The sequence below is a fragment of the Arvicanthis niloticus genome, chromosome X (genome assembly GCF_011762505.2).
Source record: "Arvicanthis niloticus isolate mArvNil1 chromosome X, mArvNil1.pat.X, whole genome shotgun sequence".
NCBI classification, from domain to species: domain Eukaryota; kingdom Metazoa; phylum Chordata; class Mammalia; order Rodentia; family Muridae; genus Arvicanthis; species Arvicanthis niloticus.
In genome coordinates, this window is record NC_047679.1 from 12,982,119 (window position 1) to 12,998,098 (window position 15,980).

The 15,980-nt window shown below is 44.7% G+C and overlaps 1 protein-coding gene across 2 annotated transcripts; it reads left to right on the forward strand.

Moving 5' to 3' along the window:
- The first annotated feature begins 7,461 nt into the window (after window positions 1–7,461).
- Window positions 7,462–11,865, forward strand: LOC117694882 (diphosphoinositol polyphosphate phosphohydrolase 3-alpha). 2 transcript variants are annotated; one of them, XM_034485908.2, is made up of 2 exons: window positions 7,462–8,134; window positions 10,754–11,865. In XM_034485908.2, coding segments are annotated over exons 1-2 (495 nt in total). In that variant the 5' UTR covers window positions 7,462–7,640; the 3' UTR covers window positions 10,755–11,865. The 2 variants fall into 2 exon arrangements, with proteins under 2 accessions (XP_034341799.1, XP_076774290.1); XM_076918175.1 differs by lacking the exon at window positions 10,754–11,865 and having other exon boundaries at window positions 7,495–8,279.
- Window positions 11,866–15,980: the final 4,115 nt, after the last annotated feature.

Genomic DNA, 15,980 nt, shown 5'->3' on the forward strand with positions numbered 1-15,980 from the left:
CTGGTCATCAAGTGGACTTTCACCCTGGTGAAACAGCTGCTGGCCATCCCAAGCCTGGTGGCCTCTGAGGGTGCTGGTGGGTTCATTGTATGTGGGCCTTTGGGTGGCAGGATGATTGATAAATAAACTATATTCTCATGGAGCTTGTGTGGGCTTGAGGGATGAGAAGATACCCTGACCTTTGTGGGATACAGAAAACCATCTTGAATCAAGGACCTGTGTCCCTCAAATGCAGGTAGGACACTTAATGTGTATAGTAAAAATTCACTTTGACATAGAAAAATAGCTTAGTCAGGAATCCTGCTATACCCAAGGCTGTACCTGATAACCACAAGCCAGAGACATAACTCACTAAAGATGACCAAATACAGTTGTGGAACTCCAAGATATTAACTGGACTGTATACAAGCAAAACCCAAGAGCAATGCTCAGCTCTGCACATCTGGAGAGAGAACACCGTGAACTGCCCTGTTGCTGGAGAGTCTCCCCCTGGTTCTTGACCTAAAATCAGAGTCTGTTAGAGACTGGGCCTGACCTTCAGCTAAGATACATCACAGAGCTGAGCAGCCTTGGGGAGATAGGCTTAGGATCACAGTTAGCATTTATGCAAGGATTTTGTGTACTGCCTCTCAACATAGTAAAATATACCTTTTAGTAAACTAACTCTGCTGATACACCTTCTTGCTCAAGACTGGCATGTACAGAGCAAGTATTCCCTCTGTTTGACAGTTCTGAGGTTTGTCCTCTTTCAGTAACACAGTGGGAATCAGTGTGGACTTTGGCTCCCTTTGGATAATGGGGCTGGAGATAGTGTTTAACACAAGGAGATTCTGAGAGGCTGAGAACTGGAATTCCTGAATAGGCTTGGGAGCCCAAGCAACCAGAAGAAGGGACAGCACTGACACAGCAGCTGGGGGAAGCTGAAGGGGACTTCCTGAGTGGTGCAGTCCATCCTATGGACCCTAGAATTTGAGCTCATGTGCCTATCTAACTGCTAGATACTGAGATGCTGCATAGCTCTGAATCTTAATGTTATTCCTCCCCATGTGCATATGACGTTATCTGCTTCCAAGGGATTTTTAAAAGGTTGTACAAAAGAAGACAAATGCAATGCCTATTGCAGCGTGGATGATGAGTACTGTCTCCGAAGATTCGTCTCAGGTTTCTGCTGTTTGTTAGCAAAATGTAGCTTTTCACTCAGTTTGTTTAATACTAGAAATTGTTTCCAGTCTACAAGACATCGAATCATTCCTAAAGGCACAGAAGAGTATCTGAATATAGCCTGTAAGTCAACAGGAAACCACATCAGGAATGCTGGGCCCTTCTGTCTTCCAGTCATTGCATCCCTGGGGGAACATTTGCTGAATTACCTACTGGAGATCCACTATAAATCCACTGCCATCCCTGAGGGAAAGGGAAAGTGGGAGTGGGGAAAGACACACAGTTCTATCTTCCATGGTGATAAATAACACACACACACACACACACACACACACACACACACACACACAGAGAGAGAGAGAGAGAGAGAGAGAGAGAGAGAGAGAGAGAGACAGAGAGACAGAGAGACAGAGAGGCAGAGAGAGACAGAGACAGAGAGACAGAGAGAGAGACTGAGAACTTCTCCAGGGTTAAGCAATCTTAATTTAGGGAATTCACAGACTCAAGAATAAAGAGCATAATGATCCTTTGGGATCCATGGAACTTTGCTCACAATGTTTCTTTCAGTGGATGTCTTTCCAGTCCTTGGTAGACACTAGGTTTCAGGGACCTTGTTGGCCCAGAGGGAGAAAGGGAATGGTTCAGGCTAGGACAGAGCCTTACACTTCCCACCATCATACAGAGTGCAACAGAAGGATTCACTGAAGCTAGGATGGAATAGAAGCCAAAGGGAACTCTCAAAGCCAAGTCCTGAGATTGAAACTCCATGGACACTGGGAGTGAGCACAAGGTCCCAACAGCCTCTTTAGAAGAGCTGGGCTTCCTGAGGGAGTTGCCCCATCCCACAGATGAGAACTAGTAAGGCCAATGGTATGAGCTTCCATGAGGAAGAAGACAATCCATTAATCAAAATCCTGTTCTAGACTGTTGAGAGAATCATACATCTTTGGGATATCATTTCAGTCCACTTCATCTTGCACGTGTGACTGGCCCTTCAAGTTGTGCACTGACATGAAGGTGTTATTACTGGGAACTGTCTAGGTCCTAGGAGGCTTTTAGAAAGAGAACATTGAAGGGGAAAGGGAAATATGATCAGGCACTGGGGGGGAGGGGTGGGTGGGTAATCAGGGGTGACCCTGAGGGCCAGCAGAAAGAATGGAAACAGGCAACCTTGTGAGGTAGGAGGTGGGGGGACCCTCTAGAATGTGCCAGAGATCTGGGAGGTGAGAGACACTCAGGACTCAAAGGGAGGCACCTTGGATGAAATGCCTGTGGTGGAGAGAGAACTTGTAGAGCCCACCTCCAATAGAAAGACAGTGCATCAAGTGGAAGGATGAGGTTGCCATCTCACAGTCAAAAACTCTGACCCAGAATTGTACCTGTCGAAAAGAATTGCAGGGACAAAAATGGAGAGGAGACTAAGCAAAAGGAGGTCCAGTGACTGGCCCAAGTTGGGATCCAGCTTAAAGGGAGGCTCTAAGGCCTGACACTATTACTGATGCTATGGTGTGCTTACAGACAGGAGTCTAGCATGCTGGTCCTCTCAGAGGCCCCACAAGCAGGTGAAAGAGTCAGATGCAGATACTTATACCCAACCAATGAACAGAAGCCAGGGACCCCTGTGGTTGAATTAAGGAAAGGCTAGAAGAAGCTGAGGAGGAAGGAGATCCCCTAGGAAGACCAGCAGTCTCAACTAACCTGGACAGCCAGGATCACTCAGACACTGAGCCACCAACCAGACAGCATACAGTAGCTAGTTCAAGGCCCCCAACACATGTAGAGTGAGAACTGCCTGGTTTGGTCTCAGTGGGAGAAGATGGGCCTAACCCTTGTGATACTTGAGGCCCTAGGGAGCAAGGAGGTCTTGTGGATGTGGAGGGACATACTCTTGAAGATGGGGGAAGAGGAATGGGATGAGGAATTGTTGGAGGGTTGACAGGAAAGGGGCATAACAACTGGACTGTAAAAAGAGATTAAAGAATAATAATTGAGAGAGAGAGAAGGTGGGAGGGGGAGGGGAGGGGGAGGGAGAGGGGCAGGGGGAGGGGGAGGGGGAGGGAGAGGGAGAGGGGAGGGAGAGGGAGAGGGAGAGGGAGAGGGAGAGGGAGAGGGAGAGGGAGAGGGAGAGGGAGAGGGAGAGGGAGAGGGAGAGGGAGAGGAATGAGAATAGATGTGTGGCAAAGGCTGGCCTTGAGCTCCTGATCTTCATGCCTCTGGCTCCTTCAGCAAATCCTACTGTGCCTCACCACAACAGGCTTGTAGAAGAATGCAAACTGATCCATAATCATTACCTTGTACAGAGCACAAGTCCAAGTGGATCAAAGACTCAGCATGAAACCAGATATACTGAACCTGACAGAAGAGAAAGTGGGGAATACCCTTGATGCATTGGCACAGGAGAGAATTTCCTGAGCAGAACACCAATGGCTCAGGCTCTAAGATCAACAATTGATAAATGGGACCTCATGAAACTGAAATGCTTCCTTCTGTAAAGCAAAGGACACTGTCAATCAAAGAGGCAGCCTAAGGAATGGGAAAATATTTTTACCAACTCCATTTCCAACAGTGGACTAATGTCCAAAACATATAAAGAACTCAAGAAGTCAGACTCCAAATAAACCCCAAATCATCCAATTGAAAAAATGGGGTACAGAGGAAAACTGAGAGTTCACAACAGAGGAATTAGATGGCCAAGAAGCACTTAAAAAATGTTCAGCATCCATAGTCATCAGGGAAATGCAAATCAAAACAACCCTGAGATTTCACCTCACACCAGTCAGAATGGCTAAGATCAAACACTCAGGTGACAGCAGATGCTGGAGAGGATGTGAAGAAAGAGGAATACTCCTCCATTGTTGGTGGGATTGCAAGCTGGTACAACCACTCTGGAAATCAGTCTGGTGGTTCCTCAGAAAATTGGAAATAGTTCTACTTGAAGATTCAGCTGTAGTGCTCCTGACAGCATACCCAAAAGATACCCCACCATACCAGAGGGATTCACATTCCATATGTTCATAGCAGACTTATTTTAATAGCCAGAAGCTGGAAAAAACCATATGTCCCTCAACCGAAGACTGGATACAAAAATGTGGTTCATTTAAACAACGAAATACTACTCAGCTCTTAAAAACAAGGATATCATTAATTTTACAGGCAAATGGATGGAACTAGAAAATATTATCCTGAGTGAGGTAATGCAGAACCCAAAAACCATACATGGTTTGTACTCACTGAGAAGTAGATATTAGCCAAAATGTACAGAATACTCATGATACAGCCCATGGTTACTAAGAAGTTTAACAAGAATGAAGGCCCAAGTGAGGATGTGCCAATCCCCCTTAGAAGGGGAACAAGTTATCCACAGGAGGCAGAGGGAGGAAGGGACCTAGGTGGGAGAGGGTAGGGGTGGGGTAAAGAAGTTCAGGCTCAGGTATGGGGAGAGACAGGATGGAAACCCAGAGGGCCAGGAGAATGAATGGAAATATGCAGCTTCCGTGGGTGAGAGGTATTGGCAACTTCTAGTCCCAAAGACTACGAGGCCCCCAGGACTCAATGGGGTGACCATAGCTGGATTGCCCATCTGTGTGGAGATGGAACCTGAAGAGACCACCTCCAGTGTGTATATACAGGGCCACCAGTGGAGGGATGGAGTTACCAACCCACCTTTAAATTTTTTGACCCAGAATTGTTCCTGTCTAAAAGAAATGCAGGGAGAAAAATGGAACAGAGACTGAAGGAAAGGCTGTCCAATGACAGGCCAAACTTGGGATTCATCCCATGGGCAGGCACAAACTCTGACACTATTACTGATGCTGTTGTGCTTGCAGACAGGATCCTAGCATGGCTGTCCTGTGAGATTCTTTACCAGGAGGTGACAGAGACAGATGCAGATACTCAACAGCCAAGCATTGGACAGAGATTGGTGACCCCTCTGGAAGAGTTAGGGGAAGGACTGAAAGAGCTGCAGGGGATGGCAACCCCATAAATGAACAACAGTGTCAACTAACCTGGACCCCTGGGAACTCCCAGGGACCAAGGCACCAACCAAAGAGTATATAGAGGCTGGCCCATGGCCCCAGTGTATATATCCCATATACAACCCCTTGTCTGGCCTAGGTGGGAGAGGATGTTTCTAATCCTGTAAAGAATTGATGCCCCAAGGGAGAGGACTTCGGGGGTGCAGTGTAGGGGTGAGTGGGTGAGCACTCCTCAGAGGCAAAAGGAGAGAGAAGGGGGTGAAGAATTCCTAGAAGGGGGGTTGATAGGGGCAACCTTTGGAGTGTAAATAAGACAATTAAAACAAAACAAAATAAAACAAAACAAAAAAGAGACTAGACACAGGAATAACATAGAAATGGAAATTATTTTTCCATGAAGTCAGTAATCCTTACCAAATGAACTCTTTCCCCCAAGCAGACAGCTATGAATATCATCAAGCTAAACCACACCAGACTGCATCTCTGTAAAAATGGCCAAAGTTACTGTAGCCAGGACATGGTGCTTTCAAGTCAGCCCAGGCTTGCCTAAGAGGTGATGGGAGAGACTTTTGGGCCCTCAGAGGTCTAGAACTCCAAGGAAGGAAGGAGAGAAACCTCAGAGAAAAGAAAACTGTGTGGTGAAAATTGTGTTTACTTTAGACTCTGGGATCCTGTTTCTCTAGCAAGAGGTCATGTGAGCAAAGTACAAGGCCCTTTGCTATCTCCAGATGCAAACAGCTGGGCCAGGGCAATGGCTCACTGCTTGAAGTGTTGGAGGCTCAAGCATCAGCACCTGAGGTCTGATCCCCACCACTGGCTTAAAAGCCAGGCAGCTATCCCAGCGCTAGGGAGCCTCTAGAAAACAGACTATGAATTCCTGGTGCTTTCTGGTCTAGAACAGACACATCTTAGAAAACTTGTCTCTAAAGCCTTAAGGGTGGTGAGCAAAGGAAGCAGTGGAGGGAGGTACCTTTGCCCACCTTGGGCCTACACCTGTTCAGAGGTCCCTCCCCACATACACTCACAAGTACAGGAACAGACATGCACACACTTTCAAGAATCACCTGCTCAGAGGTCCATACATAGACACACACTTGAACACACACACACACACACACACATTTTCAAGAATCACCTGCTCAGACTCAGAGGTCCATACATAGACTCACACTTGTACACACACACACACACACACACACACACACACACACACATTTTCAAGAATCACCTGCTCAGACTCAGAGGTCCATACATAGACTCACACTTGTACACACACACACACACACACACACACACACACACACACACACACACACATTTTCAAGAATTACTGAATTCCTAGCTGTGTGGAGGCCAGGCAAGGGCACAGGATGTGAGGAAGGAGGCTCCTGACATGGGACATGGGATCCAAGACTTTAGGGAGTGCTGCCCCAGAAACAGCTTGCAATGGGGTTGAAAAGAGGCTTGGAACCAGGAGTCCCAGGGTTCCCTGACTGGGAGACTCTGCAAAATGTGACCAGGGGTTATGTGAAAGTGTTTAAGACCAGGGCTGAACCAACATGGTCGACAAGCTGCAGAAGGGGACCTGTTGAAGAAGGCAAGCTGCATGTGACTCAGCAAAGATTCTTCTGGCAAGACTCTCATTGCTCATTCTGGGGACACCAGGCCTCCTGCCTATAAATAAGGCAGTGCACTTCATGATGGGAACCGAGTGTGACACAGGGGCCTCGACCCCTCAGCTCAGGCATTTCTCAGGGAGGGCCTGGCGCCCTTTGCTTCCAGGTCTGGCTGAGACACACACGTGGTGAGGACCCTGCGCAAAGTCCCAGTTGGGTGCACCTCCCGGGCGCACTGGCAGCTACAAGCTTCCCAGTCCCAGCGGTGCGGGGCGCCTGCGCAGTGGGCCGGCGGCGGCGCTCTTTGCGGGAGTCGGGGACCCCCGCCTCCGCCCCTCCGCTCCTCCGCCCGTCGCCCTCCGGCGCGCGCGCGCACGCGGACCCGGCCACGCGCGCGCACGCGCCTCACCTCGCTCAACCCCTGGCGCGGCAGCAACGGCGGCGCCGGCGGTGGCGGCGGAGCGGGGGAGCCGTCGAGCGCGCGCGTGAGCGAGCGAGCGCGGCGATCGGGAGGGCGGGGACCGCGCACGGTCCACTCCGGGGCTTTGCGGAGGCGTGGGCTCTGGGCTCCCGGCTCCGGGCGGCGGAAGCGGCGCCTCCAATCAGGCGGCGGGCTCGCGACCCTCGGCGCGCCAGGCTGGTGCTGCCCGCCCCGCGGACCGACTGACGCGCCGGCTCGCCCCCGCCCGCCCCCGCCTCGGCTCCCCGGGCTCCGCTGAGACTCCGATCCGCTCCACACCGCTCTCCTCTCTCCTCTCCTCCAGCCTCGCCAGGCCCTCTGAGTGCCAGCTGAGCTCCTGGGCTGCGCGCCGGCGGCCCGCTCGCTAGGCAGCTGCAAGCGACCTCCGAGGCGGCGGCGGCGGCGGCGGCGGTGGCGGCGCCGAGGATGAAGTGCAAGCCTAACCAGACGCGGACCTACGACCCCGAGGGCTTCAAGAAGCGCGCCGCGTGCCTGTGCTTCCGCAGCGAGCGCGAGGACGAGGTCCTGCTGGTGAGCAGCAGCCGCTACCCCGACCGCTGGATCGTGCCGGGAGGGGGCATGGAGCCCGAGGAGGAGCCGGACGGCGCGGCGGTGCGCGAGGTGTACGAGGAGGCGGGAGTCAAGGGGAAGTTGGGCCGCTTGCTGGGCGTCTTCGAGCAGAACCAGGACCGCAAGCACCGGACCTACGTGTTCGTGCTCACCGTCACCGAGCTGCTGGAGGATTGGGAAGACTCGGTCAGCATCGGCAGGAAGCGCGAGTGGTTCAAGATCGAAGATGCCATCAAGGTCCTGCAGTGCCACAAGCCCGTGCACGCCGAGTACCTGGAGAAACTGAAGCTGGGCGGCTCCCCTACTAATGGGAACTCGGCCGCCCCGTCCCCGCCACAGAGCGAGCCCTAGTATGTACCGCTCCCGCCCGGACTCCTGCCTGTCGCCTCCCCGCACTTGCCTCCTGCCTGCCAGGGGAGCACCTCTCCTGCCCTATGCGCCCGCCTGCCAGCCCGCACGGGCAGGAGGGAGGCTTCTTTTGTTTCCTTGGCAGGCAGACCTCTGAATCACGCTTGCAAACTGTCTAGGTTGCCAGGCGCTGTTTGTAGACAATTTGCACGTTTTTCAGATGCTTTTCCAATCGCTTCTTGGTGACACTGTAAAAATCTTGCGGTCAGCCACAGCTGCATGGGATTTTGGGAAAGGTGCCTTAACTGCTTGCCTTGCTCTTGGGGGGTGTGCGTGTGTGTGTGTATGTGTGTTCACGTGTGTGTCAGTGTATGCTTGTGTGCCTATCTGCTCTGTGATGTTTTTGTTTGGATGTTTTTTTTTTTCCTTTAACCAGCCTTAACATGTGTTTGTGAGTGTGTGTGTGTGTGCTTTTGATGTCAGGCTTCTTCTGTTTATTTTTTTTCTTAGTGGAGGGGCCTTTAGTGTCCTACCAGCTGGTGAGGGGCGTGTGTGAGTGGTGGGGGGCATCTTTTTATGTTTTTCCCTCATTTTCTCATTCACAGCCTTCACAGTGAATATGACTGGAGGGCATCTCTACCAACCTGTAATAAATATACATGGAAGCTGATACTAACTTAAGCATTTTATTCTATGTTACCTTTAAAAAATAACTTGCTAAACATAGAACTGAATATCATCAATTTTCCCCATTGGTTCTCTGTTACATAAATCCATTGAAGTAAAGTAGGTGTAGTCAGGAAAGTGATACTGTCAAAGAAATGAGTACAAACCAAAATGATAGTTTTTTTAATAAACCAAGCATGTAATCTCATATCCTAAATAGTAAATTATTGACTATAATTTTCCTTTCGCTAATTACTCAATATTCTCAATCACTGAATAGATATTCTCAGTTATCTCAGTCATAAGAGTCTATACCTATCCTAGAGAAATGAATTATTGCTTTATTTATGTATTGCATCCATAAAAATACCTCTTACCCCAAACATGCCACACATATGTTGGAAGTTTAACTACAATGTGGCATTCTAGACATAACACACAGTATTCTATTTTTACTTTTAAACTCTATTTGACTAATGGGGGAGACTATTGATTTAAGCAGGTTTCATTAGCATCCTATAAACAAACATATTGTTGTTTCATTCAAAAGTATTTGGATTGAGCAGTGCAATTTGCTGAGATTTTCTTTGGGATCCACAGAGATTGTTTATGCAATTTTCAACCTTCCAGTCCTTTCCATTTCCATGTTTCATACCAAAACCCCCAGCTAACACTTTTTTCAATTCAATTTTATACAGTCAAGTGAAATATCCTTTCCGGGGGTCAGTCTAGAAAAGTAAAGAATGAAAGCATTTAAATAAAATAATCCCAAGACATGTAGACAAAACAGCTGACTCAGAAAGAAAGCAAATCATGTCTATATCTTATATTCTCCTAAAGTCTGACAAGCAGGTGTGATATTCTCCTTGGAGTGGTTACTTAGTGCCTATGCATTTTATGTGTTGAGTGCAATGAAGATGTACAGCTGAAAATTTTAGTTTATCCCCTCCCCTCCAAATCCAGTACACTGATGCAAGATAATTAAGTCTTTTACACAAGATAATAGGAATTTGCTTTCAGCATGTTGTCTTAAAGGGCTGATCCCACCCCCATCCCCTCCCAGTTGGACAAGTGCCTATGCTTATCCTTTAAAAAGCTTGAAGAAGCCATGCTGAAGTTGAAATAATTTTGATATGTTTGATGCAGCCACAAGATGTATTAGAAACCTATGTTTTGTCAATCAGATCCCCCCCCCTTTTTTTTTTTGCAAGAAGTAAGGGGCTTGAAACACAGTTACAAATAATTCTTCGATCTGGTTTTATTTGAGAGAATTGATGGAAGGCTTTATTTAGAAGCAAAACCTGAAGTGTGTAAGAACAAGAGCAGGTAGCTTGTAACATAGCCGTATGGGTGGCAGTGCTTCTGGGACACATGGTTTAACAGTCTCTGGATGTGGAGTTGCGTCTTTCCTGGCTTCCTGTTAAATGGAGTTCCTTTAGAAGAAAGAACACTCTCTCCCTCAACAGTTGTTAACTGGGGAAGGGAACTGAAATTGCTTAGAACCTATATAATACTAACAGCTGGCCAAGCTTCTTTTTCCCAGAGTTCTTTTTGTGGAATCACCTATCATAGCTATGTTCCTAACTGACTGTTTTTCTAATAGAATGTGAACTCCCTGAGGATTAGGACTCAACCTGAATCCTGCATAACTCCAGGGCTTCAAAAGAGGGACTAAAATTCGGAGACACTTGTCATTGACTCCGGCATTAGAAATGTCTACTACCCGTGAATTCCCGAATTTTCTCTTTTAAGCTTTATAACATACCTGGGGGACTTTGTTTCTTTAGCCTCTCACCTGTGCTTACAGTGGAACTTCACTGGATAATTCACTGCGGGCTTTGCCAGTATAAAGGGTTGATGAACCATACTAAGTCCTCAGTAAATATTTGTTGTCTAGACGCTACAGGAATGGACAAACCAGTAAAACCTTTATTAATCAGATTATCTTTTTTTAGGTGAATGGAATAAATGTTGTTCAGATTTACTTTGAAAGAATCAAGTATGTGAACCCAATGATGAATGGAATTGTGAAGCACAGGTGAGCTCTTTGACATCCCAAGAACACAGCTCAGCCTATGCTTTTGGACACTCCTTTCCTGGTATTAACAGTGGCTACTCTTCACGTTGTTGCACTACCACTGTATCTGTACAGAATTCTATTTGGCACCTGTGGCCTTTTTGTGCTTTTTGTCTGTATTTCCCATCAGATTTGACCGTGAATGCAAAGAACTTGCTTTCTTAGTCCTTTTATATCTAGCATACATTACTTGATATATGGTAGGCGTCACTGAATATTTGTTTAATATTTTGTAATGATAATGAATGGTGAACCATCCCTCTTCTAATATCTCTAGCATATATGTGGCTTTTGTATATCAAGTGTTACATGATGATTTCAAGGCAGCTGTGAGATAGTAGCAACAATTGTTGTTCATATGTCTGTGTTATCCCAGACATTATGTACCTCCTACATTTGCCAAAATTTTGACCTAAATTTGACTGTGCCTCTTGACATAATTTCTCCTCTATAGAAAATGCAGGAGACAGAGAAACGGTTTACTATATGTCAAACAGATGAGATTCATAGAATCTCCTGACTTCAAGAAAACCCAGGACAGATGATCTAGTTTCTTCAGTATATAAGTCACAAGGATGAAAGGAAAGGGGGGAGGCTGAACCTATGGGTTGAGGAAGGCTTCAGAGAGTGGTCAGTACCTATATGGATCTAATTTTGATCCTGATTTGATCAAACCATAAGATGAATGAATTTATCAGACAATTAGAATACTTTGAGCATTGGCTGGATATTTTCACATTGATTATTGTAATACTGTGGTTATATTAGAATCAAGAATTCTTATCTGCATTCATATATTTACAGTTGAAATGATATAATGTCTGGGATTTGCTTTAAAATATGTCTTGATATTAAATACACTGGACATACTCAAACAAGATTGGCCTTTAAGATTGTCTAAGCTGAATGGTGATTAAATGATGTTCATTATATATGTTCATCTCTGCTTTTGTATGTTTGACATTTTCCGTAATAAAAAGTTAATCAAAATCATTGGAAATGTTGGAGTTCTTATAATTAAGTCTAGGATGCAATGCTGGGAGAAAACAATGAGGAAAAGGTTTATAGCTTGGTTTTTAAATGTTGGCTCCAGGATACTACTTCTGGTCGAAGATGTCAAATTCACAGAAACAAAAGGCGACATGCCCTGGAATGGCTAGTTACATCCTTGTTATAGACCACTGCTTTGAGTTTTTGTTTGTTTATTATTTTGTCCTACTGAAATAGGAATAGTTAAATCATTCCTTACAAGTATTGGAAAATGCTAGTTGGTTTCACTAAGCTGAGAGGAGGTTCCGATGCCATTTACATTCTAGTTCACAGCAATGTGAAATCAAGGGCAGGGTCTCTAGGGGATAATTTTATAAAAATCCGCATTATGCTATTTTAACAGGTTCTCTGGGAAACAAAACTAATTAGTTGTAGATGTGTGTGCTGCACAGTGTGTAATATTTTATTCAAAGGCAGGCAAAACAAAATAAACAGGATTCCTGACTACAGATAGTCTTGAGTTCTGTAGTGGTTCAGATTGTACAAAAACAAACAAACAAACAAACAAAAAACAAACCCTGAAGACAAAGGTCCCAAGTGCTAATTAACAGACTAGGGTCAGTCCTGACATTCATGAACAGGAGAAGCAGTTCAGGCAGCACTGAAGCCTCCTGTGAAGGATGAAGATTTCCTCTGTAGAAAGCAATGTGAAGCTATAGCTTTTGTTGCTGATAGTTAAGTGTTTCTAATCCCAAGAGCAAGCAGTTGCCCTGAATCATCTGTTGTCTGGAAAGGGGGCAATGAAAGTCTTACCTGGAGGCCTTTCTCATGCAAGCTGTTTAATGCTTTTGGTAACCAGGGTACCCAGTGAGAAAGCATCCTGATCTACTCCAGGAAGTTGTTTCCAAGCTCAGGTCAGTTGATTTGAGGAGATTTAAAATTTGGAGGCATGGGAAACTTGAGGTGATGTTAGTGGTGAAATAGGCTTTGGGGCCCATTAGGCTGTGGCTCAAAGCTGACTTCACCACAGACTGTAGTAGCCTATATCAGGTAATTTATTATGTCTGTAGTCTCCCGTTTTCCCATCTGTAAAATGTACCAGGTATTTTTAGTTCATACTGTTGCAAGCCACTGCTTCTGAGAAGCTCTTCTGAATCTCTTTGAGTATAGTATACTGGGACGTTCCCTGTACCCACCCTGTTCTGTCGTGTCACAGATCTTAGCCCATTCTTAATTAGTTTTAATCAACTGAACTATAAGGTCTCCTGACTCTGAGACTCAAACTGGGTTCTCCCTTATTTCCAGAGTCTGGAACATGGTACATGTGGTGCCTGTTATATAATTTATCTAATAAATTTATATAACTTTATTTATATAAATTTATAATACAAATTTATTTATATAATACATGTATATATTTATTGTATCAATTATTGTTTCAACTAGTATTTGCCAAAGAAATAAAGCCCCAAGCAAACAATCCAAAACAACACTAACTTCATCAGGGATTTGATTTCTAGAAATTAAGAAAGCTGAGACCTCGTAAGACACTATTATTGCATTTGTCTTTATTCACGAGAATACTTTATAAATCATGATTTTATTTTCTCAGAGTTTTCCATTTCTAATACATTTTTCTAACTTCTTAGCTCCATAACCTGCATTATGTGATTTTTTTTTAAAAAAAATTAGGGGCAAAATTAACCCCACACAGCTGTGTAAGATAACTCCATGATTCTTCATATGATTGAAGGATGTGGTATTTACTAAATACCCTTGGTTTTTAGTCAGCATAACAACTGCTGAATAGACACCAAGATGCTAGTTATATTAGTTTAATATATAATAAGTGACATAGCAATCAGAATGTAACAAGCTCATCATACATACAATGGCAAGGCCTGACTTACAGGATACGGAAGCCATATTGAGATGTGATGACTTTAGGACTTAAACCACTACAAAGAGTGAGCCACAGGGTTCATATCTACTTTGGTTTGTGTCTTAACTATTCTGAAATACAAAGACCAGAAGGATGATGGTTGTAATATAAATTGTGGGATGCTCTGTTGCAGAGAAGCCACTGTGGAGTGGTTTACATTCTGCAGCTCCCAGGCCTCATCAGAAACTTTGCTGATGAAAAACTGGTTCAGGAAAGGCTTCTGGGGGTGGGGGTGGGAGAGAGACAGGGGAGTCACTTAAAGCTTTCCATCTTCTATCCTGAGATGGCTAATACAAGTTTAAGACTCTCACTATATGCAGTGACAAAGATGCTTCACCTGATATAGCCACTTTGAAAATACAGAATGAACTCCCAACACACAATTTGCTCCCAATGAAAAGGCTATCACATCTAGATCAATCATGCACTTGCAGGTTCATTACTTACACGAAGGGTATTTGGGGGGGCAGCAGGGTAGGTGTGGAGGGGCAGCAGGGTAGGTGTGGAGTGGGGGAGGTTAAAGCTGGCCTGCCATTTCTAGAGAAGGGAAGAAGACAGAGTTTTATTGGGCTTATGATATAGGACTAGGGTATCGGAAGCAATGCCCGGCTGGCAGTTTGGATGGTGTGGAACTCTCTTGATCACCAAAGGAAAGAGCACTCTGTTTTTATCTTACTTGTAAGCATAAAGCAAAAGAGACATACTGTTTAAATGCTGTCAGCAGCCAGGCATGTAAAAGACTTTATTATAATTTCTCCTTGATTTTGGTAAGTAAAATATCTGAAAAGCAGTTTCCTTAATTAAATTTGGGATTACAGACAAGTTAGGACAGTGTAAGTTTCATCAGATGACCTGGAGTAGTGTTCTTACCTGGCATGTATAATGCTGAACATTATCAACGTTTGAAAAAAAAAGTGTTGTACATTCCAACCAAGGAAAAGGAGTTCTTTCATCTCAACAATGTCTGGAACTCTGAAAGACCAAAAAAAAAAAAAAAAAAAAAAAAACAACAAAAAAAACAAAAACAAAAAAACCAACCAACCAACCAAACAAACAAACAAACAAAAAACAAAACCAAACAAACAAACAAACAAAACAACTGTCTTGATTCAGCCTTGATTTGCAATTAGGGCACCTATTGCATTAGCTACAATATGAGAGTTAACTGTTTTGATCCTTAGATTTAATCTTTTTTTAGGGTCATCCTGGTTAAGTGATGACAAGTAAGTTCCTGTGGAAGTGTCCGTGATCATAGTATGCCCAACTCCTATTTTCCTTCATTCGCTTGAGCTTAGAGGGATCTCTAGGTAGACAATGAATTTGGAAAGGGGGTGACTTCATCCAGCACAGAATCTGACAAAAGAACTGAAGATAAGGGGCATCCATTCTCACCAGCATGACTGATCTGTCACAGGCCCCAGCATCTTCATTGAATCTTATAGCAAAAGGTTTGGTACTGATTCTAAGACCTAGTTAAGGCTGTAAATTAGAGGGCTATGTGCTAAGGATCTGTGAAAACCTCTTTGCAGGAGACACTGATTTGAAGCCAGCAATAGCCCCTCTAAAGACAGAGCATTAGTTTTGTGTCTTAGGCATAAGAAAATAGAGTGCATACAAATGGCTCTCAAGGACCAAAGCAGCTATGAGAGTAGGGTGTTAAAGCTTCTCCAGCAATGGGGTCTCTAGCAAGCACGGAATTAATAAGTGTGCTTGCAGCCTTTGCTGAGATGATGAACTTTTTTTGCAATAATGACATAAATGAGACAGTAGAATTTATAGGTGAAACTGAAAAAGGCCTAAAAGATGTTAGTTTTAATGTACCAAGTGCTAAGAATATCAGTAGGTTTTTTTTTTTTTTTTTTTTTTTTGACCATGCCAGGGAGAAAGCACCTCTCAGTTTCCCAAAGAATTAAGAAATTTAAGGAATTATATTACATGTGTACCAAGGGCCCCTCCTTTTCATAGGACTGTAGTTTTGAGCATTTGTATAGTCCATTGTTCATATCTGAAGGTTCTGTTTCCATGGTTTTTGCAACAGTGAATCAAAAGTATTTTTAAAAGCTGAACCTGTACCAAACAGGTACAGGGATCTTTTTATCTTGTCATGATTCCTTAAATAGCACACATAACTATTTAACATGGCATTTAGAAATGCTTTAAATTAAAATGATGG